The following is an 18,175-nucleotide window of genomic DNA, read 5'->3' as shown; positions in this document are numbered from 1 at the left end:
ACAGATGAGTAAGTACAGGGGAGTGGAATGGGTCTGGGCCATTTGCCTGGCCACAGCATTATTTCCCTCTAGGCACCCCCTTTGAGCTGCCTAGAATCCTCCTGAAGCCCAGACCAGTAGCCCTGCATGCTCCAAAAGGTCCTGGCTCTCTTTCCCAATCAAGACACCCTTTCCTCAGTGCAGCTGAGATGAGGATGTAATGAAGGGCAGAAGGCTATGACTGAGGAAGGTCCACATCATAGATGGACATACTTCATCAGGAGTGTTCTAGCTCTTGGGTTGGCCAGTGGCTTCCCAGGGGGTCTTTACATTGTTATACTTTATAACTTACATATGTCATGTCTACACAATTAAGTGGTTCAAATATTTAATGGAAAAATTATATTTAAAAAAACAATAATAAATGGAGAGAAGTAAATGTGGCCAGAACAAAAGTAGTGGGAAAAACAGACCTAGCAAAATATGAGCAAGCAGACATGAAGAGGCAGTTTTGCCAACTAATTTGAATATGAAAATTGCATTATATCTAAACATTTAATGGTATAATAAATATATTTATTGTATATAATATTATATGTCATATGTAAGAGTATTTTAGTTTTCAGGGACAGAAAATAAGTACGAAACAAAGGTAAATATTTGTAGGTGTTACAGATCATAACATATACATATGCTTGACAAACAAAAATATAAATGAGAGTTGTGTTTCTGTCTGAGGGTGTTAAAAGTACATAACACTAGGAGAAGTTGAGAAAGTAAGCTAAGGAGGCAGGCACTTGGGGGATGTCTTCTAACTTGGAGAGCAGACCACAGTCCAGTTGGCTCTCAGAGCCCGTGCTGATGTACCTCAGCAAATTCTCTTTCTCTGCTTCAGAACAAGGAAGGACCCTTTTCTAGAAAATAAAACACCATCTCCCCATGGTTGCTTTTGTTGAACTCTCAGGGGACTTGTGCCTGAGAGGAATTTTGTGGTTTTGTTGTTGCTATTTAGGGATGGGATATCGTAACTCAGGTAATGGAGAGGGAGTATTCATATATTAAGGGCCAGGAGAAAATGTCCAGGAGGATGCAGATCTTTACCTTCCTACTCCGGTTTCAGTCTCTTTGTTATCTTATGCATGTTTCAAAATTGGTTATCTCTTCATTCTTTAGTTGATGTGCACTTTTGTTCCTCAAGGAAATGCCACAGATGGAGGAAGGAGCAGCTTATGCACCCCAGCAGTAGAAGTCTTAGGATTTCTGAGTGCCAAGGGTCTTCTTTAGCATTATCTGATTATTTCAAATGACCATGGAGATGTGTATGTGTATGCTTAAATATTCTATAGTACATTTTGACTTAAATGTGTGTACTGTGGAAAAGCTTTTCTTCAAGTTTATTAGGGTTATCTATTTTTAAAAAAAAGAAATAAAATGTATTAGAGAAATATTTCACCGTTATAGTGTCGTCTGCTTTGGTTCATAAGGTAAACTTGTTTTCTCTTTTAAGCCAAAATGCTTCACCAACGTTATGGGATTCCTTAGAAGAACCTGATATCCAGGACACTAGTGAATTTGAATATTTATTCTCCAAAGTCACATCTGTACAGAAGAAAAAGCCTCTCTCAGAGACCTATGCTGAGAAAAACAAGGTTAAAAAGGTACGTAGTGATTATAATAATAGTTCTAAGTATATATACATTTGTATTATCCATGAGAATTCACTGTGTTCTGCTAGTTTGTTTTTCATCTGTTTCAGAAAATGTTTTGGAAGGTTTTGAATCATAGATGGCAAAAAGGAGCTAATAGTTCAAGAAATCTTTATGTGCTATTTTGGTCTTCTGAAGTTTTAAAAATTTAATCTGGACTCTTCTAGCCATTCATTCTGTGGACAATGTAAAACTTAATGTTGCTATCAGTAAAAGTAGTTTGTAGGCAATATGAAAAATAGCTTTCATCTATCAGTGCATTCATTTAACAAATATTGGCAAGGGAAGTTGTGGTCATAGGCCTTCTTCTAGCCTGGAACTTCATAGTACAGCAACATGCACCTATTTAAATAATAAAACTAAATAAAATAGAAAATTCAAAACTTCAGTTGTATTAGTATATCAGTCAGTGTTCACTAGATTAGCATAAGATGGGCATATAAGGGTTTACAAGGTGAGCTTACAATGGCTGCCCACAGAGTCAGGTATGGAAGAGTGCAAAATGGCTGTCTGTGTGCTGGAGATCCAAAGGGTCCAGTCAAAGACCTGGAGCTCAGTGTAGTGTTTAGTGTGAGAGTCCATATCAAGAGAGCTAAAGGGTCTGCCATGGAAGGCTGGAGAGTATGCTGGAAGCCAGGAGACACTGTCCAAGGTGAGGGTGGAGATTGGCACTCCTCTGAAGAAACAGAAACAAGGCTTCTTTCTTCATTTCCCTTTCATTCCATTCAGGTACAAGCCTACTGTTTGGTGCCACTCACACCCAGGCTGGGTCTTCTATCTTCAGTAAATCTTTTCAGCCACATCCAGAACTACGCTAATCCAATTTAGTTGGGCATTTCTTACTCAAGTTAACACAGTCAGTTAACTATCACAACCAGTCACTTTCAAGTTTTGTTCTTGCGCCTAGTGATTACCATATTGGATAGCACAAAAATTAAATATTTCCATCATTAAAAAATGTTCTATTGGGTAGCACTATCTTCAGTATTTGGAATATGTTAAAAGAAGCACGTGAGCACACTCACACACACCCCTAAGGAGCAGCCTTGGCCTTGCCCTGTGGAGCTCATATTAGCAATCAACATTAAAAACAAGCTGTGTGAATCCCACAGTGTGGCAGGGTCTGCTTTGACAAGGTGGGGATGGGGTCTGTGATTCTGAAAGAAGTTTTCAAAGTAGGCTTCAGTGGGTGACTTCTGAGCAGATACTGAAGGACTTGGAGGCCTGTAGCCACCAGTCTTCTGCAAGGGAAGGAGTTTAAGATCTTCAAGCAGCCAGGTGGATGTGATCTGATTCAGAGGCTCTGGGCTCTGGCACTCTCCATGCCTCAGTCCCTAAGCATAACACAAGATGACATCCACTGTGGTTCGGATAAGCATCCTGCAAAGGTCCGTGTGGTCAAAGCTTGGTCCCAGGATGTGGCTCCTGGGAAAGAGTGGAACCTTTAGGAGGTACGGACTAGTGGGAGGTCTTTAGGTCATGTGGGCATTCCTTGAAGGGATCTGCGAGACAAGTCTCTTCCTCTCTCTCAGTTCCTGGGTATGAGGTAAGAGGTCTGTTCTGCCATGTGTTCTCACCATAATATGCTGTCCCTGCCAGGTGCCTGAAGCAGTGGGGCGGCCACCTTATCTTGAAATGGAACCTCCAGAACAATAAGTCAAAGCAAATCTTTGCTCTTTATAAGTAAATTGATTCCAGTATTTTAGTACAGTGACAGAAAGCTCACATAATGTTCACTCATACTGCTAATCTGAGTGATTATTAAACATGCATCAGGGTCAGCATAGTTTCTAGCACATAATCAATCCCCAATCTGTGTTAGGTGCCCTCAGTTTTGTCACTGTTGCTGCGACAGCTATTGCCACTAATATTCCTCTGTGTCCATGTTTTGATAATAGCAGAGATGATTTTAAGGATTCTTGTTTCTGCTGTTGATTTGTTGTGGGTCCTCCCTCTTATATATTTTCTCTTTCTGTAAAACAGCAATAACAATATCCAAGTTTACCTGATATTGTGAAATTCAAATCTATGAGGATTTGAGAAACTGCTTTGGAAACTGTATAATATTGAATAATATTAGTATTATCAGCTTTCTTTTTCAATTGTAAGGTGGGATTTACCCGTCAGTTCGTATGTTAAGAAATGTTATGATGATGAAATTAACTACAGTTCAAAGAGTAAAAATGGGACCTGTCTAAATGTAGTTTTCTGTGAGTCAAATTAGATTCTTCCATTGATAGTAAATTATGGATGAAAATCATGATCAAAATTTTTCATCTCTTCTAAGCTCACTAGAAATTGTCACAAGAAAAATATGGTCCCAATATACCAGGTGAATCTTCCAACAGAACCTACTGCATGGAACATTTTGCATTTTTCTAATAACAGAATAAATTCCAAGCAAGTCAACTGACCTGCTATGAAATGTATTCTTGTAGAGTTCAATTTGTATGAGATGGAGTGTGATGTGCCCTGTAACCAGGCTGGCTTTTTAAAACACCATTGGTAGAAGTAGAAGACTATTGTTGGTAAAAGGCAAAAGGAAACTCTCTATATTCCAAAGCTAGCCTCAGTTTACCACTTCTGGGAAAGCTTCTCTGGCTAACTAGAAACTGAAAGTTTTCTTTGTGCAGTTTCATATTACAGCAGCTTGTATTCTTTATTTTTTGAGAGGGATTGATTTTACTCCTTGTATTTCTTTATGAATGATTGTCAACACGTTCTTTACCCATAAAAAGAATTATTCTGATTTTGGTGAATGAGTTTTTGTTTTTAACACATCAAAGCATTTGGCCATTTATTCTTATTTCTTATTTCATAATTGTTTGCTGATTCAGCAGTTAGTACTTGCTGTATTCACTTGGTTTCTCTGATGGGGAAATATTCTTAATTTGAACTCCTTAAGCTACTGGACTGGTGAGGTTCCATCACCCTCTAGAATCTACATATGCGCATGTGTGGCTCTTGCTGTTTTCGGTGAGTAGAGGCTGAAATGGGTCTACAGGACTTCATTGTAGGGATGATGTTTAGGGGCTTAGCCAGCTGTGAGATATAAATGTGCGTATCTCTTAACTAGAGCTGGCCTTTGTCCCTCTATGCTAGGTATATGGTAAAGTAAGAAGATAGAGAAGGAGATCGAGTGAGATAAATACAGATATGGATATAGGTATAGGTATAGATATAGATATATCTTCTCAAACAGGACAGTGGTCATGTTGTATAATATCATGTAATAGAAAGGCACCTTACCCATCACCTAATTTCATTACTTCAGTTGGCATATAAGAAAGTGAGACCTGGAAAGAAAATGTCTTTATGTAAATTTGTGCATTTTTAACTGGGAAGATATTAAGAATGGTGAAACTTGGGAGGAAATATAAGATAATCACATGTCTGCATTTTCGCTTTATTTAAATGGTAATTTGCCTCACTGTTGATAGTGACAACTTTTATTGAGATGATAGATTTGAACTTTATGAATGAACAGAGCCATTACTAAAAGGTGTACAGTTTGTTTGTGCAAACCCAAATATTTCCTACATTGTGAGAGCATGCGCATCCCAAGTGTTCTTCACAGGCTCCCAATAGGAAGCCAAGTATTCATATAAGAAGATGTGCTTCATGTCAGCAAAACATAATAGATTTCATTGTAGCTAATAAATATTAGTTATAATAAAAAATTTAACAGTAATTATGCCAAACTTGTACTGCATACTCAGGTACCATCTTTGTTTATGACACCACACCACTCTGCCACTATAAGCATGGCAGGAACCAAATTGAGAACCAGAGCTTGGTAGTAAAACCAACAGTTGGTACTGTCTTATTTTTTCTCTTATAAACTTCAGACAAAGAAAATGATTTAGCCTTTCCACACTGATTTTTTTCTACAATATTTGGAATATCATCTTAACAAAGCTGTTAGCAGAATAGAAGGAAATTATCATAAGAAAATATATGAAGTATTCTCTTTTAGTTGATGCACTAATGTGAAAGCCCTGGAAAGAAAACCTTGAATCTCATTCATTCCTAAAGTTGTCATGTGCTTAAATAATCAGGGTGTTCATTTCTGAAACTATTTGCTAATGGTAATCTCTAGATCATTCTTGGTTTTCAGTATTTATAGAAGCATTCCACAACTTCCTTTGATGGCGCATTCCAAGACCTAGTAGTTTATTTAGGTTGGTTTATGTACCATCCTTACACTGTAAAGTAAGAGTTTCTACTGTTATTGTGCCCATATTTACATTGTCCCTAGGTTACATTTGTTCGTGAGCAAGAAAGTTGGCACCTTGACAAGGATCCAAAAATCTACCTACATTGTCTTAAGATTCTCCCTGTTCCTGTCAAGAAAATAACCATTTTGATAAGCTTTCCAATTGCATTCTAAACTTGCCCAACAACTTTCTGAAAATCAGTGTGACCTGCCAATATTCCTCCTCTCCTGAGATGCCATGATCTGACTTTGAATTATAAATCACCTTTGTTTTCTTTTCTGTGAGACATATTAAAGCAGTCCTTTCCATTTGCCTTTTTAGTAGATATTTCCTAAGAATTAATGAGATCCTGGATGTCTCCTCCTTGGGGGCAGGGGTGCTGTGATGATCCAGCAGACATTAGTCTGCTGAAACTTTCTGGTGCCAGAACTCTTAGGCATTGATTGTAATTTGGTCACTTTGGCGAGGATCATAGCTGCAAGTCTCAAATCCCAGATTTTGTGTCTCAGTTTTATTGCAGAAAGAAGGGGAGAAGGATAACATTGGAAGCCTGAACATAAATTTATAGGGTTTTAATAACCTGTTGCCTTCTGAGTTTATATTATTTCAGCTTTTGTGACAAAGACAATTTCTCTGGGTTGCCCTAAAAAGGTACGTGTATTATTTTCCCCCTAGGGTTAGAGATGAGTTTGTCTATCCTTTTACACTTTTCACGTCTGATAAGTGAGTGATAGGATTAGAGGTTATCATCTACAGAATGACTGTGTGTTGCTTGTGTGAGTACAAACCTCGGATTATTAGTGCTATGTCCAGGTTCCTTGAGTATTATCTGGAATGATCAGCGTTTTCCTGTTCTTCTGCTCAAAGGACCCTGAGGACGACATTTACCCAAAACAAACGATAGCTTCTACTCCGTGATAGGCACCAGTTTACAAAAATTCCACCTTGTAAATTTTGTTTGGAAATGAGAAGGTCCCCAAAGTTAGGTTGTATATTTACTTTATTTGCTTATTTAAAAAAAAAAGTGGTTAGAAGTTGTCAAATATGAATATCAATGATTCTTTCAGAATGTTAAAACTGAATATTATTCTTGGAGTTCAACTATGTTTCTCTTGTTGGTTGTTAAACAGTAATTTAATCTGTATTTGTACCTCAAGCCAACTGCCATGTCACTAGGACGATCATTACCTGCTCAGACCACAAGAGGGCAGCTTAGAACTCTGTGATATAGAACTGAATGCTCTCCTGCCTTAGATAACCAGCGATGGAACCTAGAAGAGAGTATTTCCCCTCAGTACCCTCTTTAGTCTTGTTGAAGCTCTTTACTGTGGCCTATGAGGCCAAGTTTCACAGCACATTACCCATACAGCATATTGGGAGCCAAAATCATATCAGAAAGGTTTGTAGGTATTAGTAAAATAAAACTCATTTGTAGTCATATAGTTCCAATGCTCAGAATGAATGGCTGCAGCTTAAAATTTACAAAGTATTAGACTTAGCCCCTTTGAGATTGGTTCCAGAATCTGCTCCTACCTCATCCCCACATAACTTTAAGGTCTTCCATATAAAGAGAATGAAGAGTTACTTGAATATAGATTTGGAGTCATCTAATTAGAAAATACAAAAAAGTATGACTTGATATTACAAGATGTGCTATAAGAGAACTATTCTATATACTTTCTTTTTTAGTTTTTTTGTTTTGTTTTTTTTTGAGACAGGGTCTCACTATGTAGTTCAGGCTGGCCTTGAATTTACTATATAGCCCAGGCTGGCCTCAAACTCATGGCGATCCTCCTGCCTCAGCCTCCCAAGTGCTGGGATTATAGGCAGATACCATGCCTGGCTCTATGTGTGTTTTAAAAAAGTATTTATCCTTTCCTCCTAGTTGAGGGAAGTTTTGAAGTCTCACTGGTATTTTCCAGAACCACATTCATCTATCCTCAGCAAATGCCATTTTTTGAGACTGTGAAATGGGCTGGAGTTCATTAATGGCATGGGGCTGAGTGCTTCTGATAGGTCCTTGCACCTGGCAGTGGTTCTTCTGGACTCCAGTTTCAAGTTAGAAGTATGTTGAGGATATAACAAGAATAGGGGAAGATCCTCTATGTATACTTAAGTCACAAACTGAGGTCGGATGGATGTTTCACAGCTGACCTTGTAAATGCTTCACAGAGTACACGGGTCTCCCAAGTACCTGAAGTCATAGCAGCCCCTTCCCGTGTACCTGTCTTCACAGGTACATGCTTACTATGGACAGAAAGAAGTCTTAACGTAACCTCAGATTTATGTGTATTTTTCAAGTGAGATATTTGAAGATTTTACGAGGAGTGATAATGTTAACTGATTTTGGTTAAATTGCTTTTTGCATGTATTTCATTATTTGATCTTCATAAGAACCCCAAAAGATGGTTACTATTATTACTCCCATTTGTATATGAGGAAACTGGGATTAGAGGGGTTGGGTAACTTGCCCAGCAGCACACAGCTAGCTCATAGGTGGCAAAGCAAAGGAGTAACTCCAGCTGCAACCCTAGTACTTGTGTTTTTAATTACTGGAAAATAGTGTGTTAGCTGAAATTTAACTACAATCTTGACTTTCCATTCACTTGGCAAGGCCAGAGTTTTATTTCCCATTCATTGTATGGTGAAAGTCACTGACTTAGTGTCAGTAGACATGATTTAGAATTCTTCCTCTAACCCTAGCCAACTATTGACTCCTGAACAAGTCCTTTCAGTTCTCCAGGCCTCAAGTTTCTAATCTGTCAAGAGATAAACTTTAATTTGAAGAATTTCAAGGATTTGGTCATTCTACTTTGGACATGAGGACGCTCACAATCCACCAATTTTCATTTTGCTTCTTAGAAGGAAAACAGGCAAAGGAATCACACAGGAACCAACATCTTGGCACTCTGAGCCCCGCACGCTCAGAAAGATCAAGCTGCTCTAAACCGTCAGTAGCATGTCGTGAACGTCAGAGGAAGGCTCAGGGTATAATTCTGATTCTAATAATCTTCCAGTCTTAAGAGAAACAGTTTTAGAGTATTTGCTGGGGTGTGGACGGACTGGACACATGGGGAAACTACAGTGGAAATTAGAAACCAGAGATTTGGGGTTAAAGATAACTAGTTAATATTACGACCTTAGTTTCTATATCATAGCCTCTGGAGTAGATGTTGTAAAATAGTCTTTCCAGATGCACAGTTTCAGAACTGATTTGGATGTGGGCAGCTTCACACACACATTTTAAAATTAAATGTGTAGAGTGAAACAATGAATTTGAACCTTGCCTAGTCATTGAGTAACATGGAATACACCATAAACCAGGCTCACACCCACAGTGTTTCTTCCTTAAATGATGCAGTGTTTCCTCATCATAATTGTCTTTGTGTAACAAAGGTGGCAGTAGCAGTCTCTGGTGGAGCTGGCCAGCCCCTATTGGCCTGGAGGGCCCTGCAGCACTCTTCCTCCATCACTTAGCACTGCCCAGTGTCCAGAAGCCAAGAGTTCAGGTTACACCAGACATAGCTGTCCACTGACTTCCTAGTAGAGTCGAGATTGACCCTCCACTTCCAATTTTTGATAAAATACCTTTGACCCAGCGCTTGATTTCATTTAGGCCTGACCTGATTTCTCTCCAGCTGAGGCTAATTTGCATGGCTGTAAACACAGGCCTTACAAAGCTCACCAACTGTGATAAAAGCAAAGGAAACCTGAGACCACTAGAAACTCAAAAATCTGCCTTTGGTATCCAAGGCATACTCTTGAGTCAGCTCAGGCCCAGGAAGCTGCCAGCATGCAGCAGCTAAAGAAATGTTATTCTGATTGATCTGATTAGGGCAGCAAGGTTAGCCATGGTCAATTTACAAAGACAGTATGAGAAGAAATCATGTGTGTAGCCATGTTATGGGTCAGTGAGGCCCCTGCCAGAGGTTATGAAAAGTCACTGCTCTGCCAGGGCCATTATCAGATCTCCTCTGGGGGGGATACAAATGGGATTGGGGGCTGGGGCCCTTCCAGGGGAATGAATGACAACGGGGACTGGGCTGCAAAGAGCCAGGGAGTCACTCTTGCCTCCAGCTGGATTCCTTAGCTGCCAAGTCCCTTCCAAGTCAAGGGAGGAGCCTGGGTGTGCCCCATACCTTGTGAGGAAGACTGTATTTAGCTCCTCACTGCAATGGAAAGAAGGTGGAAGAACTAATTTGACATGGACAGGAGGCTCTACTTTAACCCACAGAAGCAGCCAGATGGAACCTATTGGGCATTTTGATCCCTTCCTTTGCCACAAGTGTGGTTTAATTGGGATCTGGCTCCAGGCCCTGGTTACTAAATAACCTGAGTTTTAGTGTTTTCATTTTCATTAATTAACTTTTATGCTAGGTACCTTATTAGTCACATGGAGGCATTTTGCATGTGCAAAGTATCCAAGGATAGTGATGGCAAACCTTGTAAAGCTTTCCATGATAACAAACATCTGGCTGCAACACACATGGTGTAGGTTCACCACCACTGTCCTAGGAGGTCAGAAGAGGGTCTTTAAAAGTAGTAGAGAGCTGCAAGTACCAGGGGGTTAATTCATTACCTAATTATCACATCACTTTTTACTCTCCTGTACACTCTCCTGACCAACTTCCTTAGCTTAGGAGAAGCACAAAAACAAATCTTTAAAGTTTGCTTTCAAATGTTCCTTACATTCATATTGATTCTGAAGATTTTTGGATCTCCCACCTTGGATGTGGTTCGCTTCCTCCCTGACCAACTCAGAATATAAATGTTATTTCCAACACTAGAATAAGGCATATTAATTAACAAAGAAAGATTTATTTCAAATTAGGCCAATGGAAAGCCACATTGTTAGAGCTCGGGCTCGTTATAAATAGATCACGTTGTACTGTAATCATCTTTTCTTTTTTATTCTTTTATTGGTACATTGTAGGTATACAACACAATTACATTTCTCATTGGGAATTGTACCTTTACATAACGCATCTTGGTTCTTATTTTTTCCCCATTCCCAGCCCTCCCTTCACCCCCTCCACCCTCCCCTATTTACAAAGACTTTATTTCCATTTTTTCCATTTCTCAGCATTTTTCCTTTCCCTTCCTTCCTTTCCCCTGGCCCGGCCACTACCCCTACCCCTTTGGAAATTTTCTTCCTATTTTACATTGTCGATTATTCATTCTAATCATTGGTACATTTTAGGTATACAATATAATGACATTCATCATTGGAAATTTGCACCTTTACATAGTCTCTCTTGGTTCCCATCTTTCACCCTTGCCCAGCCCTCCCTTCAACCCCTCCAGTCTTCCCAATTTACAAAGATTTTGTTCCTGTTTTTCCATTTTCTCATATTAATCCCATTCCCTTATATCCTTTCCCTAGCCCTCCCACTTCCTTCCCCTTTGCCCCTTTTCTCCCTATTTCACATTACCTATCATACATTTTAGTCCCCATTTACACTTTCAGTTTCTCACACCAGAGAAACTATTCAGTATTTATACATGTGTGTCCTATTTATTTCACTTAAGAGTATTGCCTCAATGTGCATCCACTTAGCTATAAATGTCTCTAATTTCTCATTTTTTATGGCTGAGTAGTACTCCATTTTTTAAAAAAAACACATTGTCTTTATCCAGTCTCCAGTTGATGGGCATTTGGGCTGTTTCCAAGTTTTAGCTATCACAAACTGTGCTGCTATGAACATGGGTGCACATATATCACTGTGGTATGATTCTTTTAATTCTTTGGGGAAGATCCCCAGCAGTGGAATAGCAGGGTCAAATGGGACTTCCAGTCCTAGTTCTTTGAGGTATCTCCATACTGATTTCCACAGTGCTTGCACCAGTCTACACTCCCACCAGCAGTGCAGCAGTGTTCCTCTTTCCCCACAGCCCCTCCAGCATTTGTTATTGGTTGATTTCATGATAGCAGCCATTCTTTCTGGAGTGAGGTGGAATCTCAGCGTTGTTTTCATTTGCATCTCTCCAATGACCAGTGATGTTGAACATGTTTTCATGTATTTATTTGCTATTTCTACTTCTTTGTCTGAGAAATGTCTGTTCATTTCAGATGCCCATTTTCATATTGGATCTTTAAATATGGGAGGTCTGATCTTTTTAAGTTCTTTGTAGATTCGAGATAGTAGACCTTTGTCTGAGGAAGAGCAGGTGAAGATTTTTTCCCACATTGTGGGTTGTCTCTTCCCACTGGTGGTGGTTTCTCTTGCTGTGCAGAAGCTTTTTAATAAGAAGAGATCCCACTTGTTGATTGTTTGTGCTAGTTCACGGGCAACTGAGGTTTTGTTCATAAAATCTTTTCCTACACCTTTGTCTTCAAGAGTTCTACCTAACCTCCATTCCAACTGATTCAGCGTTTCTATTTTAACATTTAGATCTTTCATCCATTTTGATTTTAGTTTAGTGCATGGCGAGAGATATAGGTCTAGTTTTGATCTTTGCCAAGTTGAAACCCAATTTTTCCAGCACCATTGATTAAAGAGGCTATCTTTCCTCCATTGAGGGTGTTTGGCTCCTTTTTCAAAGATGAGATGGCTGAGTGTGTCTGGAGTTGTTTCTGCATCTTCTAATCTGTTCCACTAGTCCTCAAGTCTGTTTCTTTGCCAGTACCATGCTGTTTTTTTCACAGTAGCTTTGTAGTAAAGTTGCAGGTTGGGGATTGTGATACCCCCTGCCATGTCTGTGTTACCTAGAATTGCTTTTGCTATTCTGGGTCTCTTCTTGTTCCAAATGAATTTTTGGATTGTTTTTTCAAGGTCTGTGAAGTTATGCTGCTGGGATCTCTATTGGAATTGCATTGAATCTATGTAGCAGTTTTGGAAGTATGGCCATTTTCACTCTATTAATCCTTCCTACCCAGGAGCAGGGGATGTCTGTCCATTTTCTGATATCATCTTCAATCTCTCTTTTCAGAGTGCTATAGTTTTCAGAGAAGAGTTCTTTCATTTCTTTCGTTAGGTTGATTCCTAGGTATTTCAGTTTTTTGGATGCTATTGTGAAAGGAATTATTTGCCCTATTTCTCTCTCAGTGAGTCTGTCATTGGTGTGGAGGAAAGCTATTGATTTTTGTGTGTTGACCTTGTAACCAGCTACTTGACTGAATTTGGTTATTAAGTCTAGAAGACTTTTGGTGGAGTTCTTGAGGTCTTCTATATAGAGTATCATGTCATCTGCACATAATGACAATTTGACTTCTTCATTTCTTGTCCTTATTCCTTTTATTTCTTTTTCTTATCTAGTTGCCACGGCTAGTGTTTCCAAAACTGTATTGAACAAGAGTCGGGATAATGGACATCCTTGTCTTGTTCCTGATTTTAGTGTGAAGGATTTCAGTTTTTGACCATTTAGTATGATATTGGCTGTTGGTTTTTCATAGATGGCTTTTATCAATTTGAGGTAGAGACCATTTATTCCAATGTTTTGTAGGGTTTTTATCATAAATGCATATTGGATTTTGTCAAATGCTTTTTCTGTGTCTATGGAGATAATCATATGGTTTTTGTCCTTGGCTCTATTGATATAATGTATTACATTGATTGATTTGCATATGTTGAACCATCCCTGCATCCCTGGGATGAATCCCACTTGATCAGGGTGTATGATCTTCTTGATGATCTTCTCCATTCTGTTTGCCAGTATCTTATTGAGGACTTTTGCATCTATGTTCATTAGTGAGATTGGCCTATAGTTCTCCTTTTTGTTTGGGTCTTTCTCTGCTTTGGGGATCAAGATGATGCTTGCTTCCAGGAATGAATTTGGGAGTATTGCTTCCCTTTCAATTTCATTGAAGAGTTTAAACAGTAGTGGCAGTAGTTCCTCTCTAAATGTCTTGTAGAATTCAGCAGTGAAGCCATCAGGGCCTGGGCTTTTCTTAGTTGATAAGTTTTTAATTACATTTTCAATTTCATTGGTTGATATTGGGTTGTTCAGAATTTTTAGGTCTTCTTCATTCAACTTTGGTAATTCATATGTATCTAGGAATCTGTCCACTTCTTCTGTGTTTCCCATCTTATTGGCATATAGGTTCTGGAAGTAGGTATTGATGATCCTCTGGATTTCTGCTGGGTCTGTTGTCATTTTACCCTTTTCATTCCTAATTGCATGGATTTGGGCCTTCTCTTTCCTTTTTCTGATAAGGTTGGCTAAGGGTTTGTCAATTTTGTTGATTCTTTCGAAGAACCAACTCTTGGCTTCATTGATTTTTTGTACCATTCTCTTAGTCTCCATTGCATTGATTTCTCCTCTGATCTTTATAATATCCTCCCTTGTATGAGCTTTGGGATTGTCCTGATCTTCTTTTTCTGGAAGCTTGAGGCTGAGCATCAGGTTGTTGAATTGGGCTCATTCTGTTTTCCTAATATGCTATGAATTTCCCGTGTAAGACTGCTTTCATTGTGTTCCATAGATTCTGATATGTTGTATTGTCATTGTCATTCAATTGAAGGAACTGTCTGATTTCTTCTTTAATTTCCTCTGTGACCCATTGGTTATTCAGAAGTGTGTTGTTTAATTTCCATGTGTTTATGAAATTTTTTGAGTTTCTTTTGCTATAGCTCTCCAATTTCATCGCACTAACGTCTGATAATACACAGAGGATAACTTCAATTCCTTTGCACTTCCTTAAACATGTTCTGTGTGCGAGTATGTGGTCTATTTTGAAGAATGACCCATGTGCAGCTGTGAAGAATGTGTATTCTGATTTTGTGGGTGGAGGACTCTGTAAACATCTGTAAAGTTCATTTGTTCAAGAGTTTGATTGAGTTCTAGTATTTCATTACTTATTGTTTTTCTAGTTGATCTGTCTATTTGTGACAGTGGGGTGTTGAGGTCCCCCACTACCATTGTATTAGTGTATAGATGACTTTTCCTGTCTGTTAGTATTTGTTTTATATAGTTGGGTGCACTAGTGTTTGGTGCATAGATATTTATGATTGTCATCTCTTCCTCTTGGATTCTTCCCTTTACAAGGATGTAGTATCCTTCTTCATCTCTCTTAATCAGTGTTGGTTTAAAATCTACTTGATCTGCAAAGAGGGTAGCTACTCCTGCTTTTTTTTTGGCTCCTGTCACATGGAGTATTGTTTTCCATCCTTTAACTTTCAGTCTATGAGTTTCCTTTTGAATTAAATGTGTTTCTTGTATGCAGCATATGGTTGGATTTTGCTTCTTGACCCATTCTGCCAGTCTATTTCTTTTGATTGGTGAATTGAGACCATTAATATTGATGGTTATAACTGAAACATATTGACTTGCCATTGCCATGACTTTTTCTTTTTGTTGGGTTCTCCCCCTTTACATTTAATTTCTTGTCATGCCAGATGGAGTCATTCTGCTTTGCTTCCTGGGGTTGTGATCCTCAATGTCTGTTCCTAGCATATTGTGTAAAATTCTTTGGAGTGCTGGTTTGGTATTCACAAAGTCTCTAAGGTGCTCTTTGTCATGAAAGCATCTTATTTCTCCATCCATTTTGAAAGATAGTTTTTCAGGGTACATCAATCTGGATTGGAGGCTGTTTTCTTTTAGGGCTTGAAATATGTCACTCCAAGCTCTTCTTACCTTGATGGTTTGTGTTGAGAAGTCTGCTGTGATTGTGATGGGCTTTCCTTTGTATGTGATTTGTTTCTTTTCTCTCACTGCTTGTAGAACTTTGTTCTTCTGTTGAGTTTCTGGAATCTTAACAATTATATACCTATGTGTAGACTTTTTTTTGATCAAGGCTATTTGGAGTCCTATATGCCTCTCTTATCTGTATGTCAAGTTCTTTTCCCCTGCTTGGGAAGTTTTTTGCCATTACTTCTGTGAACAGTTTTTTTATGTCATCTGCACTCTCTCTTGTTTCTTTATTGACTCCAGTCAGTCTTATGTTATCCTTCTTTGCATCATCTAGCAGCTGCTGGATTGATTTCTCATGTTCCCTTATAATTTTGAAACAATTTTTCTTTTCCTGGTCATTAATTGTAATCTTATCTTCTATATCTGAAATTCTGTCCTCACATTGGCTCATTCTGCTGTGTAGACTTTCAATGGAGTTTTTCATGTCCTGGAAATCTATTTGCATCTGTTTTATGGATTCCATTTGTTTCTTCTGTTGGGATTCCATCATGTTCCTCAGCTCCTCTCTAGATTTATTAATCATGTCTTGCACTAGGAGCACAATTTCTCCTGTTATCTGAGAAATTATTTCTGATTTCATTTTTTCCAGATCCCCTTTTTTTGCCAGTTCAGTGGGTCCAGGAGGTTGAGTGTCAGAGTGTTCCATCTCATTTCCCTTTGGGGTTGCTGTAGGTGATCTGGAAGTCTGGTTTTGAGACTTATTTACATGTTTTCTCATTTTGACTGTGGGGGTGGGGGGTGCTGTTGGCATCTGCGTGGCTCTCCTCCTCTGAGCTGGCAGAGGTGAGCCAGGGGCCGAGAGCAGTGGTAGGGATGGTGGCCCGAAGGCCCCTTTCTCTGCTCCTGGAGTGGCAGGACGGCTGGCAGCCCAGGGGCCCCTTCCTCTGGACCAGGAGCAGTGGGACGGGAGCTCAGAAACCCGTACCTCTGGGCAGGAATTCTTTAAATGCTGAGAACTTGATTAGCTCCAGTACAGTAGTCTCTTGGTCTGGTGTCCTCTGCGTCTTTGTAGTGTGAAACCAGGTGGCTGTATAGAGAAGAAGCCAAAGGAGCCGGCGGGGGTGGGGGGGTGGCGGTCCAGTGGATTGCTGCTGGGGCATGGGCTCATTCGGTGTTTTCAGCGTGACTGGCGACCTCGGGACCGCTTCCACAGACCTGCCTGTCTGCAGCGGGCTGATTCGATGTTTTCAGTATGACTTTGTAATCATCTTACTAATGGAAAAAATTAAACATTGAGATGATTGCTTAGAGGAGAATGTGATTTAGAATGTAGTGGTAAAATCCCTAAAGCATGCTATGTTTAGGATGCTTTAGGGAAATGTAGAGAATCTGAGTCATGTGACATTTGAAAAAAACCTCGGCCCTGTGGGGTCTGGTATTCAGTTACCACATCTGAGGCCAGAGTGCACAGAGAATGTGGTGCAGTCACCACCTGACAGCTGAGATCTTGGTGTGGACCTCAGGAAAGGAAGAAAGGGACAAGGCTGTAGTAGTGGCCCGAACCTCAGATTTCCAGCCATCTGCTCCTCCAGCAGTACCAGTGCAGCTTGGGTTACAGCTAGGCAAAGTGTGGGAGGTAGGAGTCTAAGTCTAGGAGGACAGCAGCAGGTTTCTGGAAAAGCCTAGCCTTTTCTAATTTATCTTCTGGTCTGTGGGGCCAAGTTCCTCCATCTTCCTAATGCTCCTTGTTACTGTCTCCTCATTTGTACAGTGAGATTATACTAGTGCCAACTTCAAAGTGTGGTTATGAGAATTGGAATCAAATATCCTACGTAAAGTGCTTAGTCCTGTACTGTTTGCTGTCCACCATTATCATCCTCAGTATTATCACCATTTGGGAGGAAAATAAGAATGGTGAAACATTCTCTATTGTCCCCCAAGGAGAGCAGAAGGTTGGCCGATAACCAGAAGCTGCACCTCTAATTCAGGGGCAGCTCCACCACCCCAAAAGGCTCATTAAAATTCATTTTGCCCTGTTGGTTTTCATTGTGTGTATACCAGTGGGGCATAACTATGCATTACAGTAAATGAATTTTAGCCAGATACTTGGAGATGAATGCACTCATAGTGTGCCAAAAGAAAACCATGTTAAAGAACAAAAAGATAATTAAATGTGCCTTCATTTTCTAGTACTATTTTAATTTAGTTTTTATGGTAAGCTGTGTTCCTGGTGCAACTCTAAGGATGGTATTAGCAGAAGCTGTTGACCTCCTTAAATCTTTGTAGAACATGATAGGCTGTAAGTAAATATAAATGACATAGAATAGATGACTTGTGGGGGTTGGACAGATTCTTTAAATATGATATTATCTCAGGTTGGTTTCGCTAATAACAGTTAAACAGAGTGAATTAACTATCACACTTTCTTAAATTTTATTGCCACAACATGAATGTAATTTAAAAAGTCAAAAGTCAAACAGTATTAAAAGACTTAAAATGTACTGCAAATCTTAAGAAATGTCCAAGAATTTTTTCATACAGACCACACCCTGTGATCAAAATGAAGTTAAATTAGAAATTATGTTAATAATAACACAACTTAAGTGTGTCATTATCAAAAACAATGCTCTTTATTATTTAAAATTTATAATCACACCTGCAAAAAAGTCATGGTTTAAGAAATTATAATGGAATTCAGAAAGC

General features: G+C 39.2%; 1 protein-coding gene across 7 annotated transcripts in view; it reads left to right on the top strand.

Annotated features, from left to right (window-relative positions):
- Fmn1 (formin 1) overlaps nucleotides 1-18,175 on the top strand; it is a 440,321-nt gene that overhangs the window by 215,398 nt on the left and 206,748 nt on the right. For all 7 annotated transcript variants that reach the window (XR_015449807.1, XM_087207535.1, XM_087207534.1 and 4 more), the window contains one exon: nucleotides 1,487-1,637. Coding sequence is in view for 6 of the 7 variants with exons in the window: in XM_087207535.1 (XP_087063661.1) it covers nucleotides 1,487-1,637 (151 nt within the window). In the remaining variant the exon portion in view is untranslated. The remainder of the gene's footprint in view (nucleotides 1-1,486; nucleotides 1,638-18,175) is intronic.

Source organism: Heterocephalus glaber, unplaced genomic scaffold (assembly GCF_053883595.1).
Source record: "Heterocephalus glaber isolate CG9 unplaced genomic scaffold, H.glaber_assembly_v1.0 deba00000809, whole genome shotgun sequence".
NCBI lineage: Eukaryota > Metazoa > Chordata > Mammalia > Rodentia > Bathyergidae > Heterocephalus > Heterocephalus glaber.
Note: the sequence above shows the minus strand (reverse complement) of the source record. Positions and strands in the feature narration are given on the sequence as shown.